Source organism: Pleurodeles waltl, chromosome 10 (assembly GCF_031143425.1).
Source record: "Pleurodeles waltl isolate 20211129_DDA chromosome 10, aPleWal1.hap1.20221129, whole genome shotgun sequence".
Classification (NCBI taxonomy): domain Eukaryota; kingdom Metazoa; phylum Chordata; class Amphibia; order Caudata; family Salamandridae; genus Pleurodeles; species Pleurodeles waltl.
The window spans coordinates 130,551,301-130,571,903 of NC_090449.1; the positions used below are offsets into that span (position 1 = coordinate 130,551,301).

At 47.0% G+C, this 20,603-nt stretch overlaps 1 protein-coding gene across 1 annotated transcript in view; it reads left to right on the plus strand.

The window, feature by feature from the left end:
* Positions 1-20,603, plus strand: part of LOC138261211 (cytochrome P450 3A21-like) — a 196,295-nt gene that overhangs the window by 18,656 nt on the left and 157,036 nt on the right. Inside the window, exon 2 of the mRNA XM_069209964.1 lies at positions 19,578-19,671. Coding sequence (XP_069066065.1) covers positions 19,578-19,671 — 94 coding nt within the window. The remainder of the gene's footprint in view (positions 1-19,577; positions 19,672-20,603) is intronic.

Sequence of the window (20,603 nt, forward strand, 5' to 3'; positions counted from 1 at the left end):
AGAATGCAGCAACCAGACTCTTCCTGGAAATCCCCCGACACAGCCACATCTCCTCCCACCTCAGAGACCTACTCTGGTTCCCAGTCAACAAGTGCATCACATTCAAATTCCTGATCCACACCTTCAAGGCACTGCACAACCACCGCCTCTTAAGTTAAGCATGACTGATCTGTGACAAGGTACCAGAGGGAGAGCACATGTTAATTTAGGGTGTGTATCTGACTTACCCTGACTAGGATTGTGGTTCCTACTTGGACAGGGTGCATGCCTCTGCCAACCAGACACCGAATTTCTAAAACCCATTCACTGTCAGAGATATGTCTTTTCATTTTTGTCCCCCATAGTATTTGGAAGCCCCAACAGTTTATAGCCCGATGTTTCAAAATTCCCTTTTACATTCCCTAAATAGCAAATTTTAAGAAATCACTGTTTAGGAAATGTAAACTGGTATGTAACAAATTAACGAACCCCTAATAGCGATTCCTACAGAATCTCAACCTCTATTAGGGAATCGCTATTAGGAAATGCAACTCCATTTGTTCCTATGGGCCTGAAGGCCCATAGGTGCGAATGGTTTCGCATTTCCTAATTTGTGATTTCCTATTAGGGAATTGCAAATTAGAAAATACAAAACCAAGGGTGCTGAGGGCCTAAGGCCCCCTTTGATGCACCCCTAAAATAAACTGTGTGCATTTAAAGCACACACACATGCCCTGGGGCATGTGTGGGCTACATGGCACTTTAAAAAAGCTTTGTAAGGCATTTTTCAAAATTGCACATGATTACCAACAACTTGGAGTAATGCACTATACTCTTTAAGGGCTGAAGGATGATAGTTGCTCCAAGTCACTACTAACTCATTAGGCTCCAAAGGGAGATCTAGCCACGACCAGTGGTATTGCACCTTGTACTAATGCACAGACACAGTTTATTTCTGATAAAGGTTCAATGTTTGCACAAACACAGTTTATTTCTGAAAAAGGTTTAATGTTCTCAAGCCGTTTCGAGTTTTGGGGATATTTTGAACTTCTGACATCAGAAGAAGTTCTGGCAGCGTTCTGTGACACTGTACTCTAAGGGCATTTATAAAATGTTATTTTTTTACGCGAAAGCGGCGCAAACTTACAAAATACAATTACATTTTGTTAATTTGCACCGCTTTTACATAAAAAAATGGCACTTAGGCGGCGCAAACTTTTCATTAATCAGGCCCTAAGTGCCTTTGGCTCCACAGGGACATCTAGCAACACCAGTGGTATGGCACCTTCTGCTGTTGACTCTACAGGGACATCTAGCCATGAGTAGTGGTACTGCACCTTCTGATGTTTACTCTACAGGGGCATCTAACCACGACCAGTGGTACTGCACCTCCTGCTGTTGACTCTATATGGACATCTAGTAACTATATATAGTACAAGGGTGTGGCACTGCACCCTTGTACTGCTGACTCCACAGTTAAATGATATTTAAAAGGCCTGCTGATTATATGGTTACGCTGCAATGTTTGTTCCAAATGCTATTTTTACTGTGGTGCTCTGTAGGGGCTGTTCAGACCATTACAGTCTAATGCCAAGTGTATGAAGGAATGCACAAACACAGTTTATTTCTGATAAAGGTTTAGGGGCATATTTATACTCTGTTTGCGCTGGATTTGCGCCATTTTTTTTGGCTCAAATCCGGCGCAAACTTTACTCCATATTTATACTTTGGGGCTAGACCCGTCTAGTGCCAAAAATATGGAGTTAGAGTCCTTTTTTGGATGCGGGAAACTACCTTGCGCTAATGAGATGCAAGGTAGGCGTTCTTGTCCAAAAAATGACTCAAACACCCGTGCCCCATATTTATCCATTTGGGTGAAAATGGTGCACAGGATGGGGAGGGCCTTAAAAAATGACTCTAAACCCGTTTAGAGTGATTTTTCAACGCCTGGGTCAGGGCAGGCGTTATGGGACCTGTGGGCTCACTTCCATGGTCAGTGACCATGGAAGCAGGACACAGGTGCCGTCCCCTGCCCCCAGGGACACCCCCTGCCACCCTCGCCCACCCCTGGAGGACACCCAAGGATGGAGGGAACCAGCGACAGCAAGTAGAGGTAAGTGGAGTTAAGTATTTAAAAAAATATTTTAAAGTGGCATAGGGGGGGCTAACTTGGGCCCCCCTACATGCCACTGTGCCCAATGGCCATTGGGCAGAGGGGCATGACTCAGGGGCACAGGGCTTGTGCGCCCAAAAAAAAAAATGCAAGTCAGGTTAGAGTCATATTTTTGACTCAAATCTGACTTGCTCCATTCTTTGGTGCACAACCCCCATTCTTCCCTATGCCTCCGCTGCCTGGTTAGCGTCATTTATTTTTACGCTAATCAGGCCGCTGCACCGGCTACCGCCATTCCTTAAATAAGGCGCCCGGCTGGCGCGTAGGAATGGCGGTAGCCGGCATTATACTTTTTTACGCAAACTTGTGCTAGCGCAGGTTTGTGGCAAAAAGTATAAATATGGGCCTAAATGTGCTGCATGGCTAAATACTTATAAGGTCCCAAATGTGAGGTTGTCATCATCAATTGCAATGCCAACAGCTCTAACTTTCGCTAATGCAAGACCTATTGCATTGCAAATGCTTGTTTTGTCTGTTCTCTGATAGTCCAAGCTTGTAGAAGATGTGCTGCTTGTTAATATCCCCATAGATCGGGCATCCCCATTGTAAGGATAAAATTCCAACTTTAGGCATGGCATAGGGCATTGCCTGAACTAAACATAAATGTTGTGGACACATGTTCATATTTATTGTTGCTATTCCAAGAGATGGGGAGTGCGCACCATCTGTTGTGATCTTGTCTAATGTCTATTTTAAGATCTGACCTATTGGCCTCTACCATCTTTGATAAAGATGGAGTAGAATTGACACCTAAGTACTTAATGTGAGAATTCACCCATCTAAATTTAAATTTGTCTTTTAGGGCTTCTATCTCTGTTAGTTAAAGTGTCGGACTAAGGTGGTCATTTTGAAAATGGCGTTAAACACCGCACCGCCGGCAGTAGCAGTAACTATGGCCAACAGGCTGGAGGTCCGGACCACCAAATAATGAAGCACATGAGAAACAGGCAGTGGGCCATTCACTCACCACCATTTTGGTAGTCCCACCGACGACGGGGGAAGCCATCCACAGCCCAGCAGAAAGGCCCTACCCGCCCACCAAATAATGAAACACCACACCGCCATCAGTTCCTGGGCGGGAACCACCGCCACGCAAAGCTTGGCGGAAATGACCCACATAAAGGGAAATACTCTTTGGAGGCACACAGAACATGCTGATGCCGACATTGAGTGAGAGTTGGAAATAATCTCAGTGCTTCTCCTTGCCATATTTCTTCAGGACCGTGACTAACGACGAAGACGGCGATGGTAAGTACCGCAGCCTAGTACACATGGGAGGAAAGGTCACAGTTACACACCCACACCGCAACGCTCTCCCAACCCCTCCCACCATCCCAAGCCATACATACCATAACAAGATGTACTTACCAGACACAAGCCAACTAATACCTGCACCAATGCACACACGTGCACACCACACCCCCACAGTGAAACGCTGCACAACGGCTCAACATTGTGCCAACAAGACTGCTGGGCACTAAAATTTACTTCAACTGTATTAAAAACAAATGTACAAACAAAGGCCATAGGCCAGTCCATATGTACAAGTCCCAGAAGGGAAAATATAGGCTACACTTGACTCTACGATGGCAAAGGAAACTCCACTGAGAAGAGGCATCTATGGGGCAGCCAAGCACCTCAGGGATCAGGGGCAGCGGGTGGCAGGGGTGGTGAGTCATGTTTTGAAGGGGGGGGTCTTGGGCTTAGGTTTAGAAGGTAGAGAGGGTTTGGGCTTGCCCTTGGAAGGAGGGGGAGTGGGCCTATACTGGGGGATGGCAGAGGGACCTGGGGCAACACAGGGATTCTTCCTCCCTGGGGAAGGGGCACAGGAATGGGAAGGGCGGACTGTTGAGGACTTTGAAGAGGAAGGAGTGGACTGGGCTAGGGTATGGGAACACCTAGGGACAAGATAGAGTGGGCCAGTGGGTTGAAAAAGGTCAACACAGGAGAGGAAAAGCTTCTTAGCTGCAGTTGGAGGGGATTTGGAGCCAGGTCTGTGAGTGGAGGTTAAGGAAGACTGGCTGCTGTCAAAGAGGAGTCGGACTCTGCCACATAGATCTCGTGGGCTGCAGCATCCCCACTCGCCGGTGCCTCAGCTACCTGGCCAGATTATGCTAATGTACACAAGAACACCAGCATGGGGGGACAAAACAAGAAATAAGTATGTGAATTCCAGGAAATATGTACATGTTGGGACACATACACTCCCACCCAGCTCAGGCTCTAACCCTCAGCAGACACAACACGTTATGAATGTGCCCCTGACTGGTAGACATGACCCCAAGGAACACTACATTCCCATCCTGCCCCACTACTCTGATACACTTTGTAAAGTGAACCAATGAGAGACAATGCCAAGCCAACACATATGCAAGTCCATGAGGCTACATTGAATACAACAGCCCAAACAGGGGACCCTTCAGAGGCCTATAGACCCAGCCAAAACTACCTAGGACACTCTCCCAGGGATGTGGAGGGAGGCAGTACTGCAGGGACACTGTGGGTTGTTGTATAGTAATTTCACCCATCTTATAAATTTTGGGCCTAGGCTGAATCCCTCCAACACTGCCCAGACATAGACCCAGCCAACATAGTTGAAGGCTTGTTCGATATGGAGAAAGACCAGGGTGAAGTGGTCGACATGTAGCCCTAGAGAGCACATGCGCCAGCCAACGGATGTTGCGCAACGTGTTTCCCTAAGGGATAAATCCTGACTGGTCTGCATGGACCAATCGTGTGAGATGTGGAAGAAGTCTAGACACCAGTACCTGCCTTAATATTTTCAGGTCAACATTCAGCAGGGAGATAGCGCGGTATGAGCCCACCAGCATCTCATCCATGTTCAGTTTCTGAATGAGAATTATCATAGCCTCTCACATCGTAGCAGGAAGTATCCCCACAGTATAGGCTTCTTGAAACACTCTTAAAAGTTTGCCAATTAGAACGCCCGGAAAGGCCTTATAAAACTCAGTGGGGAGTTTGTCTTTTGCAAGCGCCCTGGCAAGTTTAATGAAGTCAGTCACAGTCCTGAGCTTCTAACGAGTGAGAGGGGCTTCCAGAATCTCCCTGTCAGCAACTGGCAGGGTCTGCAGAGGCATCCCAGTGAAGTATTCAGAGTAGACAGGAGTGGCATGGTATAAGTGGACCTCTGATACCTCATTATTCTTTCATTGGGTGGTGACCACCCGCCCCTACTCGGTGGCAAGCACCATGGCCGGTTGTGTTATAGCCTTGGAGAATATCAAGTGTGCCAACAGGCGGCCAGCCTTATCCCCCTCCATATACAACCGCCGATGGCTAACCGTCCGCATATGTTTCTCAAGCCTGTCCCACAGTGCGCACACACTATGACCTTTCCGGTCACAATGTGTCTTATTCTCGGGCGCAGTGGAAAGTGATTTTTCTAACTGGGTGAGTTCCTCCTCTTCCCTCGATATATCCCTTTCAAGAGGTTAACTAAGGCCTAGTGAAGTCGACATGCAAACACCCCTTAGGACCACTTGAGCACCTCCCATTCGATCACTCTGGAACTTGCGATGCCCTAGTTGGTAGCAATATATTGATCCAGGCATCCCTCAGGGTGGTGAGGAGCGCTCCGACAGTGCCTCTACCCGAAGCTGCCAAAGCAGCACCCTGGACCAGGGCTGGCCAGTGAAATATTGTATGAGAATGGGGAGTGGTTGGGAATGTCCCTCTCTAAGTAGGAAGAGTCAAGAATGCTGTGCATGGCTGAAGACTGGAACACAAAGAGATATAGGTGGCTGTGTGTGCCAGATGCTGGTGTGTAGCAAGAGTACTCACGTGGATGGGGATGATGAAGCCTCAATACGTCCACCAGTCCCTGTTGTAGTTGGGCCAGGGCCGCTGACATCTTGTGGTTTGTCAGTGGTCGTGGGGGAGTACTATCCAAATGGCCATTTGGGGGCAAATGTCCATTTGGGGGGCAATTGAAGTCTCTAGCTAGGAGGAGCTTGAACCCCTCAGGCACACAGCGGTCATTAGTACCCTCCCAAAGAAAGTTCTGTTGTCAATAGTGAGGGCATAAATGTTAAGTAGGCAGAGGTCAAGTCTGTTGAGGGTCCCCAACACAACAACAAAACATCCCTCAGTACCCAGATGTGACTTAGGCATCTTGAACAGGGTTCCTGCAGCAACCCAAATAAGTGTCCCCCTGGCATAGTCCGAAGAGGATGTGGCATAAAGTTGTCCATGCCAATGTGACCCAACGCCTGGATGCAGTCACGCTAAATATGCATTTCTTGAAGGAACGCCACTTGTACCCATACTTTTAAGAGAACCATTGCCTCTATTTCGCTTCATGGAGTTATTCAAGCCCCTAAAGTTCCAGGTCAGGAACTTATATGAGGTGAATGTAGTAACCATCATAGAAATGAGTTTGGTAGTGTAAGTGCCATAGAGAGCATACATGTCTCAGTCTCCCTTGTAGTAGCAAATATGTAAAGATGCCTTCCCGTTGAACTGTAAACTATAATGAAACATTTCCCAACTTAGAGCCTCCCTGAAACCTACCCATAGGCAAACCAGACAGAGTCCGATGATGTAACCCCATGTCATCAGGGCCCCTCCACTGGCCCCAAACACCCCCCACAAATACCACTCTACAAAACAAAACAAAAAACTATAAACTCAACAAGGTCAAGGCAACAGTTCAAGCCCGGGAAACCGTAGCTCCTCAAGTCTCACAACCCACTAAGGGGATGCAGAAATACTCGGGGAGACGGGTTGCAAGCGTTTTCAACAGTGAAGTATCATACCAAAATAGTCAGCCATATTTAACTTGCAGTCTAATTCGGGGGGGTGGAAAGAGGGAGAAATAACAGAGAAAACTGCAATAAGCATGTCAGAATCTTCCATTTATCTGTAAGGGGTCTGCTGAAGCAAGAGCCAGACAACCCTTGCAGGGCCCAAAGCGGCAATTTTGTGCCCCTTAGCCAAAGTCTCTTATGCATATTCTAGCGAAGAGTTTGTGGGGTAATCATTCAGCCCCAGTGCTATCACTCAACATGTCTGGTAGTTCATGAAGTTGAGAAAAGGAGTTTTGCGTCGACACTGTAGGCTCTTCAGCGTAGAGTGTGCCATCCGTTTCACTCCTCGGGGTGACATGGGAGCCTTAAGGCCTTGACCCCTCCCTGGTGGTGCGGCAGAGACCTTGCTCCCACACCTCTGCCACCCCATTGGTCGGGCACCTCTGCCCACACCCTGCATGTCCATCCAGGTATCGGCTTCATGTGCAGACTCAAAAAACTGAACTGTACTATTATGCTGGACTCTGACTTTGGCAGGGTATAATGGACTGTATTTCATGTTGCAAGCCCACAGGTGTCACTTGAGTGGAAGGCAGTTATTTCATAGAATTCGAACCGCCTTCTGTAGTCTGGGAAGAAGAGGATTGGCCTCTCCTCAAATCGTGGAGGGCTGGGAATCTGCATATGTTGGAATATTACATCTCAGTCCCTATAAATAAATAGGTGGGCTATCAGAACCCAAGATGGAGCACTGGGGCACAGCTCCTCCACCAATTCATCATGTGTGTTCAATGGAGAAGAAATTGGGTAGCTTTTTATTCACTATCCGTTTCTTCAGGAAAAGTTCTGCAGAGGAACCCTCGGCTCTTTCGGGAAAGCCAATCAGGCGGATGTTATTGCGCAGAGTGCGGCCCCTTGCAACCTCATGTCTCACTGTGGGTTGTTGTATAGTAATTTCACCAATTTTATACATTTTGGGCCTAGGCTGAATCCCTCCAACACTGCCCGGACATAGACCCAGTCAACATAGTTGAAGGCTTGTTCGATATGGAGAAAGACCAGGGTGAAGTGGTCGACATGTAGCCCTAGAGAGCACATGCGCCAGCCAACGGATGTTGCGCAACGTGTTTCCCTAAGGGATAAATCCTGACTGGTCTGCATGACCAATCGTGTGAGATGTGGAAGAAGTCTAGACGCCAGTACCTGCCTTAATATTTTCTGGTCAACATTCAGCAGGGAGATAGCGCAGTATGAGCCCACCAGCATCTCATACATGCTCAGTTTCTGAATGAGAATTATCATAGCCTCTCACATCGTAGCAGGAAGTATCCCCACAGTATAGGCTTCTTGAAACACTCTTAAAAGTTTGCCAATTAGAACGCCCGGAAAGGCCTTATAAAACTCAGTGGGGAGTTTGTCTTTTGCAAGCGCCCTGGCATGTTTAATGAAGTCAGTCACAGTCCTGAGCTTCTAACGAGTGAGAGGGGCTTCCAGAATCTCCCTGTCAGCAACTGGCAGGGTATGCAGAGGCATCCCAGTGAAGTATTCAGAGTAGACAGGAGTGGCATGGTATAAGTGGACCTCTGATACCTCATTATTCTTTCATTGGGTGGTGACCACCCGCCCCTACTCGGTGGCAAGCACCATGGCCGGTTGTGTTATAGCCTTGGAGAATATCAAGTGTGCCAACAGGTGGCCAGCCTTATCCCCCTCCATATACAACCGCCGATGGCTAACCGTCCGCATATGTTTCTCAAGCCTGTCCCACAGTGCTCACACACTATGACCTTTCCGGTCACAATGTGTCTTATTCTCGGGCGCAGTGGAAAGTGATTTTTCTAACAGGGTGAGTTCCTCCTCTTCCCTCGATATATCACTTTCAAGAGGTTAACTAAGGCCTAGTGAAGTCGACATGCAAACACCCCTTAGGACCACCTTGAGCACCTCCCATTCTATCACTCTGGAACTTGCGATGCCCTAGTTGGTAGCAATATATTGATCCAGGCATCCCTCAGGGTGGTGAGGAGCGCTCCGACAGTGCCTCTACCCGAAGCTGCCAAAGCGGCACCCTGGACCAGGGCTGGCCAGTGAAATATTGTATGAGAATGGGGAGTGGTTGGAAATGTCCCTCTCTAAGTAGGAAGAGTCAAGAATGCTGTGCATGGCTGAAGACTGGAACACAAAGAGATATAGGTGGCTGTGTGTGCCAGATGCTGGTGTGTAGCAAGAGTACTCACGTGGATGGGGATGATGAAGCCTCAATACGTTCACCAGTCCCTGTTGTAGTTGGGCCAGGGCCGCTGACATCTTGGGGTTTGTCAGTGGTCGTGGGGGAGTACTATCCAAATGGCCATTTGGGGGCAAATGTCCATTTGGGGGGCAATTGAAGTCTCTAGCTAGGAGGAGCTTGAACCCCTCAGGCACACAGCGGTCATTAGTACCCTCCCAAAGAAAGTTCTGTTGTCAATAGTGAGGGCATAAATGTTAAGTAGGCAGAGGTCAAGTCTGTTGAGGGTCCCCAACACAACAACAAAACATCCCTCAGTACCCAGATGTGACTTAGGCATCTTGAACAGGGTTCCTGCAGCAACCCAAATAAGTGTCCCCCTGGCATAGTCCGAAGAGGATGTGGCATAAAGTTGTCCATGCCAATGTGGCCCAATGCCTGGATGCAGTCACCCTAAATATGCATTTCTTGAAGGAACGCCACTTGTACCCATACTTTTAAGAGAACCATTGCCTCTATTTCGCTTCATGGAGTTATTCAAGCCCCTAAAGTTCCAGGTCAGGAACTTATATGAGGTGAATGTAGTAACCATCATAGAAATTAGTTTGGTAGTGTAAGTGCCATAGAGAGCATACATGGCTCAGTCTCCCTTGTAGTAGCAAATATGTAAAGATGCCTTCCCGTTGAACTGTAAACTATAATGAAACATTTCCCAACTTAGAGCCTCCCTGAAACCTACCCATAGGCAGACCAGACAGAGTCCGATGATGTAACCCCATGTCATCAGGGCCCCTCCACTGGCTCCAAACACCCCCCACAAATACCACTCTACAAAAAAAAAAAAAACTATAAACTCAACAAGGTCAAGGCAACAGTTCAAGCCCGGGAAACCGTAGCTCCTCAAGTCTCACAACCCACTAAGGGGATGCAGAAATACTCGGGGAGAGGGGTTGCAAGTGTTTCCAACAGTGAAGTATCATACCAAAATAGCCAGCCATATTTAACTTGCAGTCTAATTCGGGGGGGTGGAAAGAGGGAGAAATAACAGAGAAAACTGCAATAAGCATGTCAGAATCTTCTATTTATCTGTTAGGGGTCTGCTGAAGCAAGAGCCAGACAACCCTTGCAGGGCCCAAAGCGGCAATTTTGTGCCCCTTAGCCAAAGTCTCTTATGCATATTCTAGCGAAGAGTTTGTGGGGTAATCATTCAGCCCCAGTGCTATCACTCAACATGTCTGGTAGTTCATGAAGCTGAGAAAAGGAGTTTTGCGTCGACACTGTAGGCTCTTCAGCGTAGAGTGTGCCATCCGTTTCACTCCTCGGGGTGACATGGGGGCCTTAAGGCCTTGACCCCTCCCTGGTGGTGCGGCAGAGACTTGCTCCCACGCCTCTGCCACCCCATTGATCGGGCACCTCTGCCCACACCCTGCATGTCCATCCAGGTATCGGCTTCATTTGCAGACTCAAAAAACTGAACTGTACTATTATGCTGTACTCTGACTTTGGCAGGGTATAATGGACTGTATTTCATGTTGCAAGCCCACAGGTGTCACTTGAGTGGAAGGCAGTTATTTCATAGAATTCAAACCGCCTTCTGTAGTCTGGGAAGAAGAGGATTGGCCTCTCCTCAAATCGTGGAGGGCTGGGAATCTGCATATGTTTTTAATATTACATCTCAGTCCCTATAAATAAATAGGTGGGCTCTCAGAACCCAAGATGGAGCACTGGGGCACAGCTCCTCCACCAATTCATCATGTGTGTTCAATGGAGAAGAAATTGGGTAGCTTTTTATTCACTATCCGTTTCTTCAGGAAAAGTTCTGCAGAGGAACCCTCGGCTCTTTCGGGGAAGCCAATCAGGCGGATGTTATTGCGCAGAGAGCGGCCCCTTGCAACCTCATGTCTGTCTTCCATATATGAAGCGTTGCATTTAAGTTCAGTCACAGAGATCTGGTGTGTCTTTATCTCTTGCTGCATAGTGATGATGCTGTCTTCAGTCTCTGTCACTCGGAGATCAAGCCAAAGGTAGTTCACGTCTATAGCTATGTCATCCATTTTATATTCCAGGGCCTATTTGGTGCCCTGTATAACCTGTTGGATTTCAGTAGTCTCCAGCGAGTGCACCGCTGTGAGTGGATCTGGGTGCTGGCCTCGGACAGAGTCCACTGGACTTCGGTTAGGAGCTGTAGAGTGGTCAACTTTGTTGGTTTGAGTCATCTTGGGGCCATTATACTTAACCATGATGTAAGGAGAGGAGAGAGAACTGCTGACCGCAGGGGGCAAGTGTATTCAGATATTGCCAGGTGCTGTCACTGCTGAGGTGCTGTTCCTTTGGAACCCCAGGCAGTTGAGCAGCCCTCCAGTTAGCCAAGCAGTGCCACACGGCATCAGATAAACAACTATAAAGGCCAAAGGTTTCATCAGTGTGGGTAGCACATCAGAGAAGTGGTGTCAATGATCCCTGCTCCACTGGGGCTGCAACTCTGGTTTGCAGTACTTTCTGTCCCTTAGGGGCACTGACCCCAGGCAGTCGCACCAAATGAGGTGTAGAGCCCCAATAGTGAGTAGTAGGCACGTCACCCCAGCTGCAGACATGAGGCTCCCCGGGAAGGGACCCCAGGGATCCCACACTGTGGAGCTGGGATACGCCCCTACCCAGGCGGTATACACCAAGACAGCCAAGGGTCTCCTCCGTGCATGTGGTCCTGCCGGAGGTTCATACCTGGTACCAATGTCCACCTAGCTTTGTGAGCAAGCAGGCTTCAGTACCCCCCTCTCTGGTTCTAGTTTGGTGTGTCCCAGGGTTAAAGTACTCAGTAGGCCATTCATCAGGAGCTGTGGGACCCAATATTTTTCTAACACATACCTTGCATCATGTAGGGTTCCTCTCCCATTCACTCAGCAGGAATCAGGAGTCACTAGAAGTCCACGCACCCCGCCGCACTGCCAACTGCAGTGTCACTCTCCTCTCCACAATGAGCTGCAGGCTTGCTGAGGGAAGGCCAGAGGAGGAGTTGTGTGGTCTCAGCAGGCTGCCAGAGCCAGTTGACCACTGCCCACCCACAAACGGGAAACAAAGCAGTGGCACGATATCGGAAGATGTTTGGACACAGAACCTACACCCTTCACACCCAACATCCGCGACTGACCTCAGCCAGGCAGTAAAAAACTTCTCCAACTGGATCACCAACTGTGCTGACAAAGTTGCTCCTCTAAAATTGGCCAAATCCAACAGCTTCGCTAAGTCAGCTAGCTGGGACACCCCAGCTCAAAAAAATCTAAAGCAGCTGCCATCAACTCGAGAAAAAGTGGCGGTCAACCAAAAACCCCTCTGACAGAGCAGCTTTCAAGAAAGCACTTAGCAACTACCACAATCACTTCGAGGCAACCAAAAAAGCAGCAATCATCACCCACATTAACACCGCAACCAACCACTCACAGAAACTCTTCAAAATCATCAACAAATGTGCCAACCCAACAGCCACAGAAACCACCATCCACCCCTCCCAGAAACTCTGTGACTCTCTACTCAACTACTTTCACAGCAAAATGGCCACCATTTACAACAACTTTGACCCCTGACCCAACACCACCGACCTGGATCACCTGCCGCAAGCAGCAACCTCAATCCACACATTAACCTCTTAGACCCCAGTTACCACACAGACTACTGCCATCATCATGGCCTCCACTTAGTCAGAGGCACCCACCGATCCCACAACCTCTTTAAAGCCAGAGCCAGGGCAATCAGCCCAGTTCTAACCAACATTCTCAATACGTTTATCTCCCCGGCCTCCTTCCCAGATGCCTGGAAACATGCAGAGATCATCCCACTACTCAAGAAGCCCTCGGCAGACCACAACGACCTCAAAAACTACAGACCATCTCCCTGCTGCCGTACCTCACCAAAATAGTCATCAACCAACAGCTCATGGAACATCCTAGAACAAGACCAACTACTGGACTACTCACAATTTAAGTTCTGAAGCCAACCACAGCACAGAGACAGTGCTGGTCGCAGCCATGGATGACATTAGAACCCTCCACAACCAGGAAGAAACAGCTGCACTCATCCTACTAGACCTCTCTGCGGCTTTTGACACAGTCTCCCACCACATGCTCCTCGTGAGACTTCACCACCCTCTTCAACATCTATATGACCCCCCTCGCCAACATCATCAGTTCCCACAGCATCGCAATACTCTCCTACGCTGATGACACCCAACTGATCCTCTCCCTCACCAAGGACCCCTACAATGCAAAAAAACAACTTCCACAATGCCATGAATGATGTAGCCGCATAGATGAAGGATAGCTGCCTCAAGCTCAACATTGACAAGATGGAAGTCCTGATCTTTGAAAAAAAGCTCCAACATAAGGGATAGCAGCTTGTGGCCAGCGCAATTTGGATTCCCACCACCCCTTCGGACCACGCTTGCAACCTCAGCATCATCATAGACAACCATCTCTTGCTGAAACGTCAAGTTAACTCAGCGGCCTCCTCCAGCTTCTGCATACTCCAGATGCTCCGCTGAACTTTCAAGTGGATCCTGCTGGCGCAGATATGCTAATTAGAAATTATTAATGAATGTTTATGCGTTTTGATTAACAAGAAGTTGATAAAAAAATTATTGTAGAGAAATTAATGTTCATGATTGAAAATGTGCCTACTGAGAGTGACAGACAGTTTATACGAACTTGTACTAAAATGATTAAAAATGTGAAAAAGAGTGACAATAATGTAGTAATATATCATATTAAGATGTATAACCTATGTTTTGCATTATATTGTAGAGTTAACTTAGCCGAAGTTGTGGCCTAGTTACCAGGCCTCATGCAGAAGCAGAATTACTAGCGCACTGTAAAGAAGCTGGTGCGTTGAACTGACCATGAACCGCGTATGTTAATAAAATCTGCTTAGCTAGAATTTTCTGCAACGTACTGACGGACAGGAGATGATAGAACTAGACATGTAACAATTTTGGTGTAAGATAGACTCAATGTACTTTCCCAGGACTTGAACAATAGAAGCACTGGCTGGAGAAGAAGATGCAACATTTTCGATACCTGATGAGCCGGATGATGAGGACATCGTACAGTCAACCAATCAACGAACAGAGAACAGCGTAATATTAGAATTCATAGATTTGTGAAATTAATATTATTGGGTAGAGTAATAACTGGTGATTGACTGACCAATTAGGAATTAGGGGGATGGATTGGAAAACCTTAATAAAAAGTCATGACAAAGGGTAAAAACTTCTGATGATGAAGATCGGAGGGGTGGAATGCTGATGCCAGAAGACGCGATCCGAGAATCTGTCATTGGGCTCATGCTCTTGAGAGCCTGATGCGCTGCTGATCGATTGATGACCAGAAGATGAAGACTGACTTTGTTGCTGATCCATTCTGTGGATAGGTAGGTATGACAACGTGACTGTTAACTTTTTGCGCCTTCCTTTCTAGATACCAACTGAGCTATTTGAAGAAGTTTTCATATACCTAGATGTTTTCTAAATTTGTGTTCTAAATTGTTTTCGCATGAAGTCCCACATGCTAATGCTAATCTGGGTTAGGTAAGGTTCCTTTGGGTGACGTTGACAGTGACAAATGATTGACGGACTGATTGCTGAACTCTGCTATTAATGTTGTTATATTCATCTTTGTTGGCTTATGCTGAAGCATTCGAGCGTATGTTTTCTCAAGTTCTGATTAGATTTTGTTATTGGTGGTCATTAATGAACTAATTCTGAGCTGACTGAATAAAGTTTGAATTAATCTCATGATGTAGAATTGTAATAATCAGGGAAATAAAAATTGATAAAATGTATAATTGAGTTGTGGTTATTCATGAAGTGTTGATATATCGTCTAATGCTTAATGATTCTTTTAGTGGTTATTGATTGATTACATTGATTATTGATGACACTGGTCACCACATGGCTAGGATACTCCATGCGATCCAAAAGGCTCATCGACCTATACGCGTCCCCTTGTAAGTTTACTTACTAACGACCAGGTGCACTAGCTATCCCCATCAGCAAAAGAAAAACAGTCACACACCCACTCATCACCAGCCGTCTCAACTACGGCAACGCCATCTATGCTGGTCTCCCATTCCAACTACTGAAGAGACTAAAGTCCATACAGAACACAGCAGCCAGACTCATCTTGGATCTCCCCAGATGTGCCAGCACCACCCCCACCTCAGAGCTCTTCATTGGCTCCTGGTCCGAAAGATGTGCCAATTCAAGATCTTCACACTGGCCTTCAAAGCACTACACAATCATGGACCAATGTATCCCAACCACAGACTAAAATGTTCACTCCCAAGAGAGAGCTTTGCTCGACCTCGCACACGTCCCCCACATCCATCGCTCCCCTAGAGGCGGCCGCTCCTTCTCCAATGTCGCTGCCAAATCCTGAAACATCCTACCCTACACCTCAGGATGGCTTCTTCCTAGGCAGTGATCAGGAAACAACTTAAGGCATGGCTCTTTGACGGAGACACGGCTTGCCCAGTTCCCACAGACCTGTAAGGGTGACAGTGCCACGCTTCACAAATCCGTGATTGGTTGATGTGTCACTGGTAGCCAAAGTTCCCTGTTTAAGGATCTTTATAACTCACCATCCTTTTACAAAGATGGTCCTTTCTTCATCCAATATAGGCTTTTCTCCTAAATTTGTTTCAAAACCTACTAATCAGCATGTCACTCTATGGCCGTGTACCATAAAGTGAGCTCTGTAAGCATTAATTTAAGACAGCTGTAATGTAAGTTGGATTTGTATCCAGGCGTTCTTCCGCAGTTTTCGTCTGAGTGGTGTCTAAAATAATTGATGAGCTGCAGCAATGATATTTGGCCACCTTTGATAGTGGTAAATTATTGTTGTGCGAGGAACTTTAAAGGCATGTGCTGCTCTTATCTGAAAATGTAGCAGCATCTGTTTACATCTAAAGAAAGCAACAGAACATAACACGATAACATAACAACATCACAACACAATTAAACTGTAACAGGACGCAGCACAGCAAAACAGTCCAACAGAAGGTATGACAAAAGGGTGTGGTGAATACAAAATCAGTGACTGAGACCTCTGAGGTGAATCACATGGGAGAAGACCATGGGGGTCATTACAACCTTGGCGATCTTTTTGCAAGACCGCCGAGGAACCGCCGTGCGGAAGACCGCCTGTGCAGGCGGTTTGCCGCTCGGCGTTTTATGACTGTTGGCTGCTCTCCGTCGTTATTCCGACGGCGAGCCGCCAACAGCCATACTTGCGGGTGGCGGGGAAGTGGAGGTTGCTCCACCTCCACCGCCACGCCAACAGAACACCGCCCAGCGAATCACGTCCTGTGATTCGCCGTGGCGGTGTTCTGTTGGCGGTGTGGTGTCGGCGGAGCTGCTCCCATGGCTCCCGTCCCCTCCCGGAGGATCAACGGACCAGGTAAGTCGATCGTCCATTAGGGGAGGGGGGTGGCGGGGTGTTGGGTGTTGTGTGGGTGCATGGGGTGTGCGTGTGTGTATGTAGAGGGGGTGTGTGAGTGCGTGTATGCTTGCGGGGGTGTTGTGTGTATGGGAATGAGTGCATGTATGGCTGTGGGTATGTGTGTATGGATGTGTGTATGGATGTAGGCATGTATGTCGGGGTATGTGCGTGTGTGTGTTGGTGGTGCCTGCATGCATGTCGGCTGTGTGTGAGTAATGTTATGTTAGGGGTCGGGGTGCAACCTTTGGGGGGTGGCAGGGGTGGTGGGAGGGGTAAGGGAGGGAGTCGGGTGGGGGTGAGGGGTGGGGGAGACCCCTATCAGTGCCAGGGAAGGAATTCCCTGGCACTGATAGTGCCTACCACCATGGATTTCATGGCGGTTGAAACCGCTGGAAATCCACAGTGGTAAGCCGGGTCCAAATTTCGCCGGCGGTATACTGACGGCCGCCGGGCAGGAGACCCAGGTCTCCAGCCCGGCGGTCATCGCCGCCCTGGCGGGCGGGACGGAGAACCGGCGGATGACCATGGCGGTAACCGCCATGGTCATAATACACCAAGGTAAGACCGCCAGCCTGTTGGCGGTCTTACCGCCGGTTCTCCACCATCCGCCAGGGTTGTAATGACCCCTTTATTCTCTTACCTTCCGTGACCGGATTCTTCACAACTTGGAGGATCTAGAGTAGAATCTTGCTCCAGATTCTCTAGGACAACAACTGACTGCATCTCATAATAGTGGGTTTCAGCAAGTGACACTTCTTGTGAGAGACAGCCCTAAGCATGTTGGAGCATGAATGCTCATAATGGGAAAGTGCCTTCGCAGCCATGGATATAGTAACAGCAAACATTTGGTGCTTTTGAGTCCAGGGCTTCCATTTACGAATACAGATTAGATTATCCATGATGTTTAATCACATACTTGTATTTGTCTGTAGTGTTTGAAGTGGGGATAGGAAGTGGTGTTACGGTAAACGCCTTCTATTTTGAAACTGGAACCAGGTGATTCAGGGCACATCACTTGATCTCCCCATACCTGAGAAAATATATATCTGACCTTGTGTAATGTAACTGGTGTTCATGTAAACGGCTCTAATACAGTCCAATGGCTTTTGCACTATATAAAATTGGAAATAAACAAAGTAAACAGAAAACATACAAACTGGCCTAAACATGTACGCACCCATGCCTTGCACTGTGACACAGACCACCACAAAACACCTGGCTGCACCAACACACTCATGTAAATCTATGAAACGTTAGAGATATGATGCATATAGAGTGCTGGCTGTAGTCTTAGAAAATGGGCAGTTGTTCAGGAGAGAGGGCGGTGTGCCTGCTCTCACCAAACGTTTACTTGTCATGATTTTGATGTGTGGTGAGAACTCAGACTGTAAAACCTGAACACAGTATCCCAGGGCAATCTAGCTAAATATGCATTAGGAAGGCCAATAGGCCTTTATTTGGTAACACATGCACACCTGTAAACATTGAGGGGCATATTTACTAATTGGTCTTGCAACGCAACACAGCAAGGAACCTGCTGTGCTGCCCGAAAGAGGGACAGCAAAAATGTGCCATATGTGCAAAGATATGGAGCATTCCTGCTGTCTCCTGGTGCTGGTGCACTGTGTGCTGCCTATCGCCAGCACAGGCAACTTTGTGCAATGGTGCAAGGGTGCCTGCAGGAAGTGACACCTTCCTGGACAAAAACATTCCTTGATGACATTTTCCTCGTTCTACGCATGCTTCAGTATGAGACTTTGTGTCGCTTAGTAAATCCCAGATAAGGACTTGTGCTGTCTTGCAACATTTTCATCACACACGGCCACTGCAAGTCTTTAGTGAATCTGGACTTTAGTGTACATGCATGAGCACATTAATGCCACACATATTGTCTTTGGCAGTGCTTGTTGCCAACCCACAAATCTCCTTCAAAACAGGGCAAATGTGCAAAAAATAGCCAAGTTACATTTTTGCCTGCTTTTCTCCTAAACAGCTAGCACCTACAAGCTGTGTGAAGTGCAATATTTTTTGTGTGTTTGCATAATTTACAAGTGTAGAGACTTATGTTTAAAAAACCTTTGCTCCATGAGATAAAATTATTTGTATTGACTCTTTGTATGGAGTTTCTTGGACACTTTGGAGTAACACGAGTTGGTAGATGTGTTAATGCAACCCCAAGTTGAGATACAACGGCAAATTTAACATTAAATGTGAATAACATGTTTTTCCTCATTCAGAGGTCAAGCATAGCACCCTCTTCTTAAGGAAATAAATAGTCTTGCATACTGTTTATTGCACAACCATGATTTCCCTTAGACCCTGATTGTTGGATTACAAATAGCTAGCGTATTTTTCTGTTTTTGTTGAGCCTACTCCGAGTAAATGACTTGAAATGTATGTGTGCTTTGTGTTCCGTGCTCGCAACATTTGCCATGCTGTAGAAAATCTTGACGTGTGCTTTGTGTTGTGTGCTTGTAGCATTCGCCATGCTGTACAGAAACTGTATGTGTTTTGTGTTCTCCACTCACAACATTCACCACGCTGCACAGAAAGTGGATGGATATACATTATCACTGATACCCAGCGAGTCTTTTGAACACAAGCGCCAATGTTCACGCAGACACCCACCCCTTTGTAGCATATGTAAAAGCAGCAGTTCTTGTGAGAAATTCATGTACTAAGAAGGGAAAAAGCTAATCACCCTCACCCACCACCTGTCCTTGCAGGCAAAATCTTTCCATGCTGTGAAATCATATGACTATTTGTTTGATGTGCAACACCACAGGCCTTAAAATAATAAAATATTGATAGTGCTATGTACATTTGCTTACACAATGTTAACATGTTTTTCAACTCGTCCCTTCTCGAAACAAAGACCTTTTTTGGGTTGAAATGTTTATTACTGTCACTTGGATTCTCAAAAAAGAGTGTGTTTTCCTCTACAGCTATGGATCCTGGACACATGGAATATTTAGAAAAATGGGGATCCCTGGACCGCGACCCCTTCCAATTGTTGGAACATTCCATATGTACAGGAATGTAAGTGCAGAAACTTTAAGATTTCTCTGTTTGATTGCCTTGATTCAATGATCACGTCACCATCACTACAGTTGTCAGAAATTTAAGAAACAAATGACCTGTACTCACTAGCTTAACTCAGCTTTGTGAACATAGTTATGCAGGACTGTGTCGGTGACAGACCAGATTGGGGTGGCTGGGGTGCTGCAGCAAAGCACTTATGCGGTTTGGCATCCAGGTCAATGGGCATGTCATCCAGGTCGACTAGGCAGACAAGTATTTTGGCAAAAGACTGATGTCTATAGGCACCTAGCAACACCTGGCATTGTACGAGTTGTCCTCTTTTGTGCTAGTTCATTCACTGTCCTTCATACTGCACCCTTTTTATTTTCCTCCTTGTCAGTTCCCTCAGTGTCACTTCAGGTTGCTGTTCTTGTTCTCTCGATCCTCATTGCTTTTCAACCCCTGTTCTCCACAAGTCATTCATCTGGTGTATTTAGAAGCTTTCCAGATTCCTTTCCCCTCCATTGGTTAGTCTATAAGACTCAAGTTACAACTACTTTGTAGGCCCAAATGTTTCTCTAGGATCGACCTAGAACCCGCCATCCTCCTTCCACTCAAAGTATTGAAGACAATGTAACTTTATATTGCTAAGGTTAAGGGAATGGCCATGGCATTCATCCTGTTCTGATGACCTGTATACTGCGGTGAAAGGTCCACATCTCGAGGCACCAAACATAAACAAAGGCTCACTTTGGATTTGTAAATACGTCTGCAAAGGTCTAACAGACAGTTGCTACAACACAACACAACGTAGAAGGCGAGGCACACCTCCAGAATCTAGATGCAAGGGTTAGGTCAAGAATCCAAAATTAGATGCACAATCCAAATAAATAAATCTAACTCTGCTAGCTATTCAGTAACGAGATCTCTGAAGACTGCACTAGAAGAGG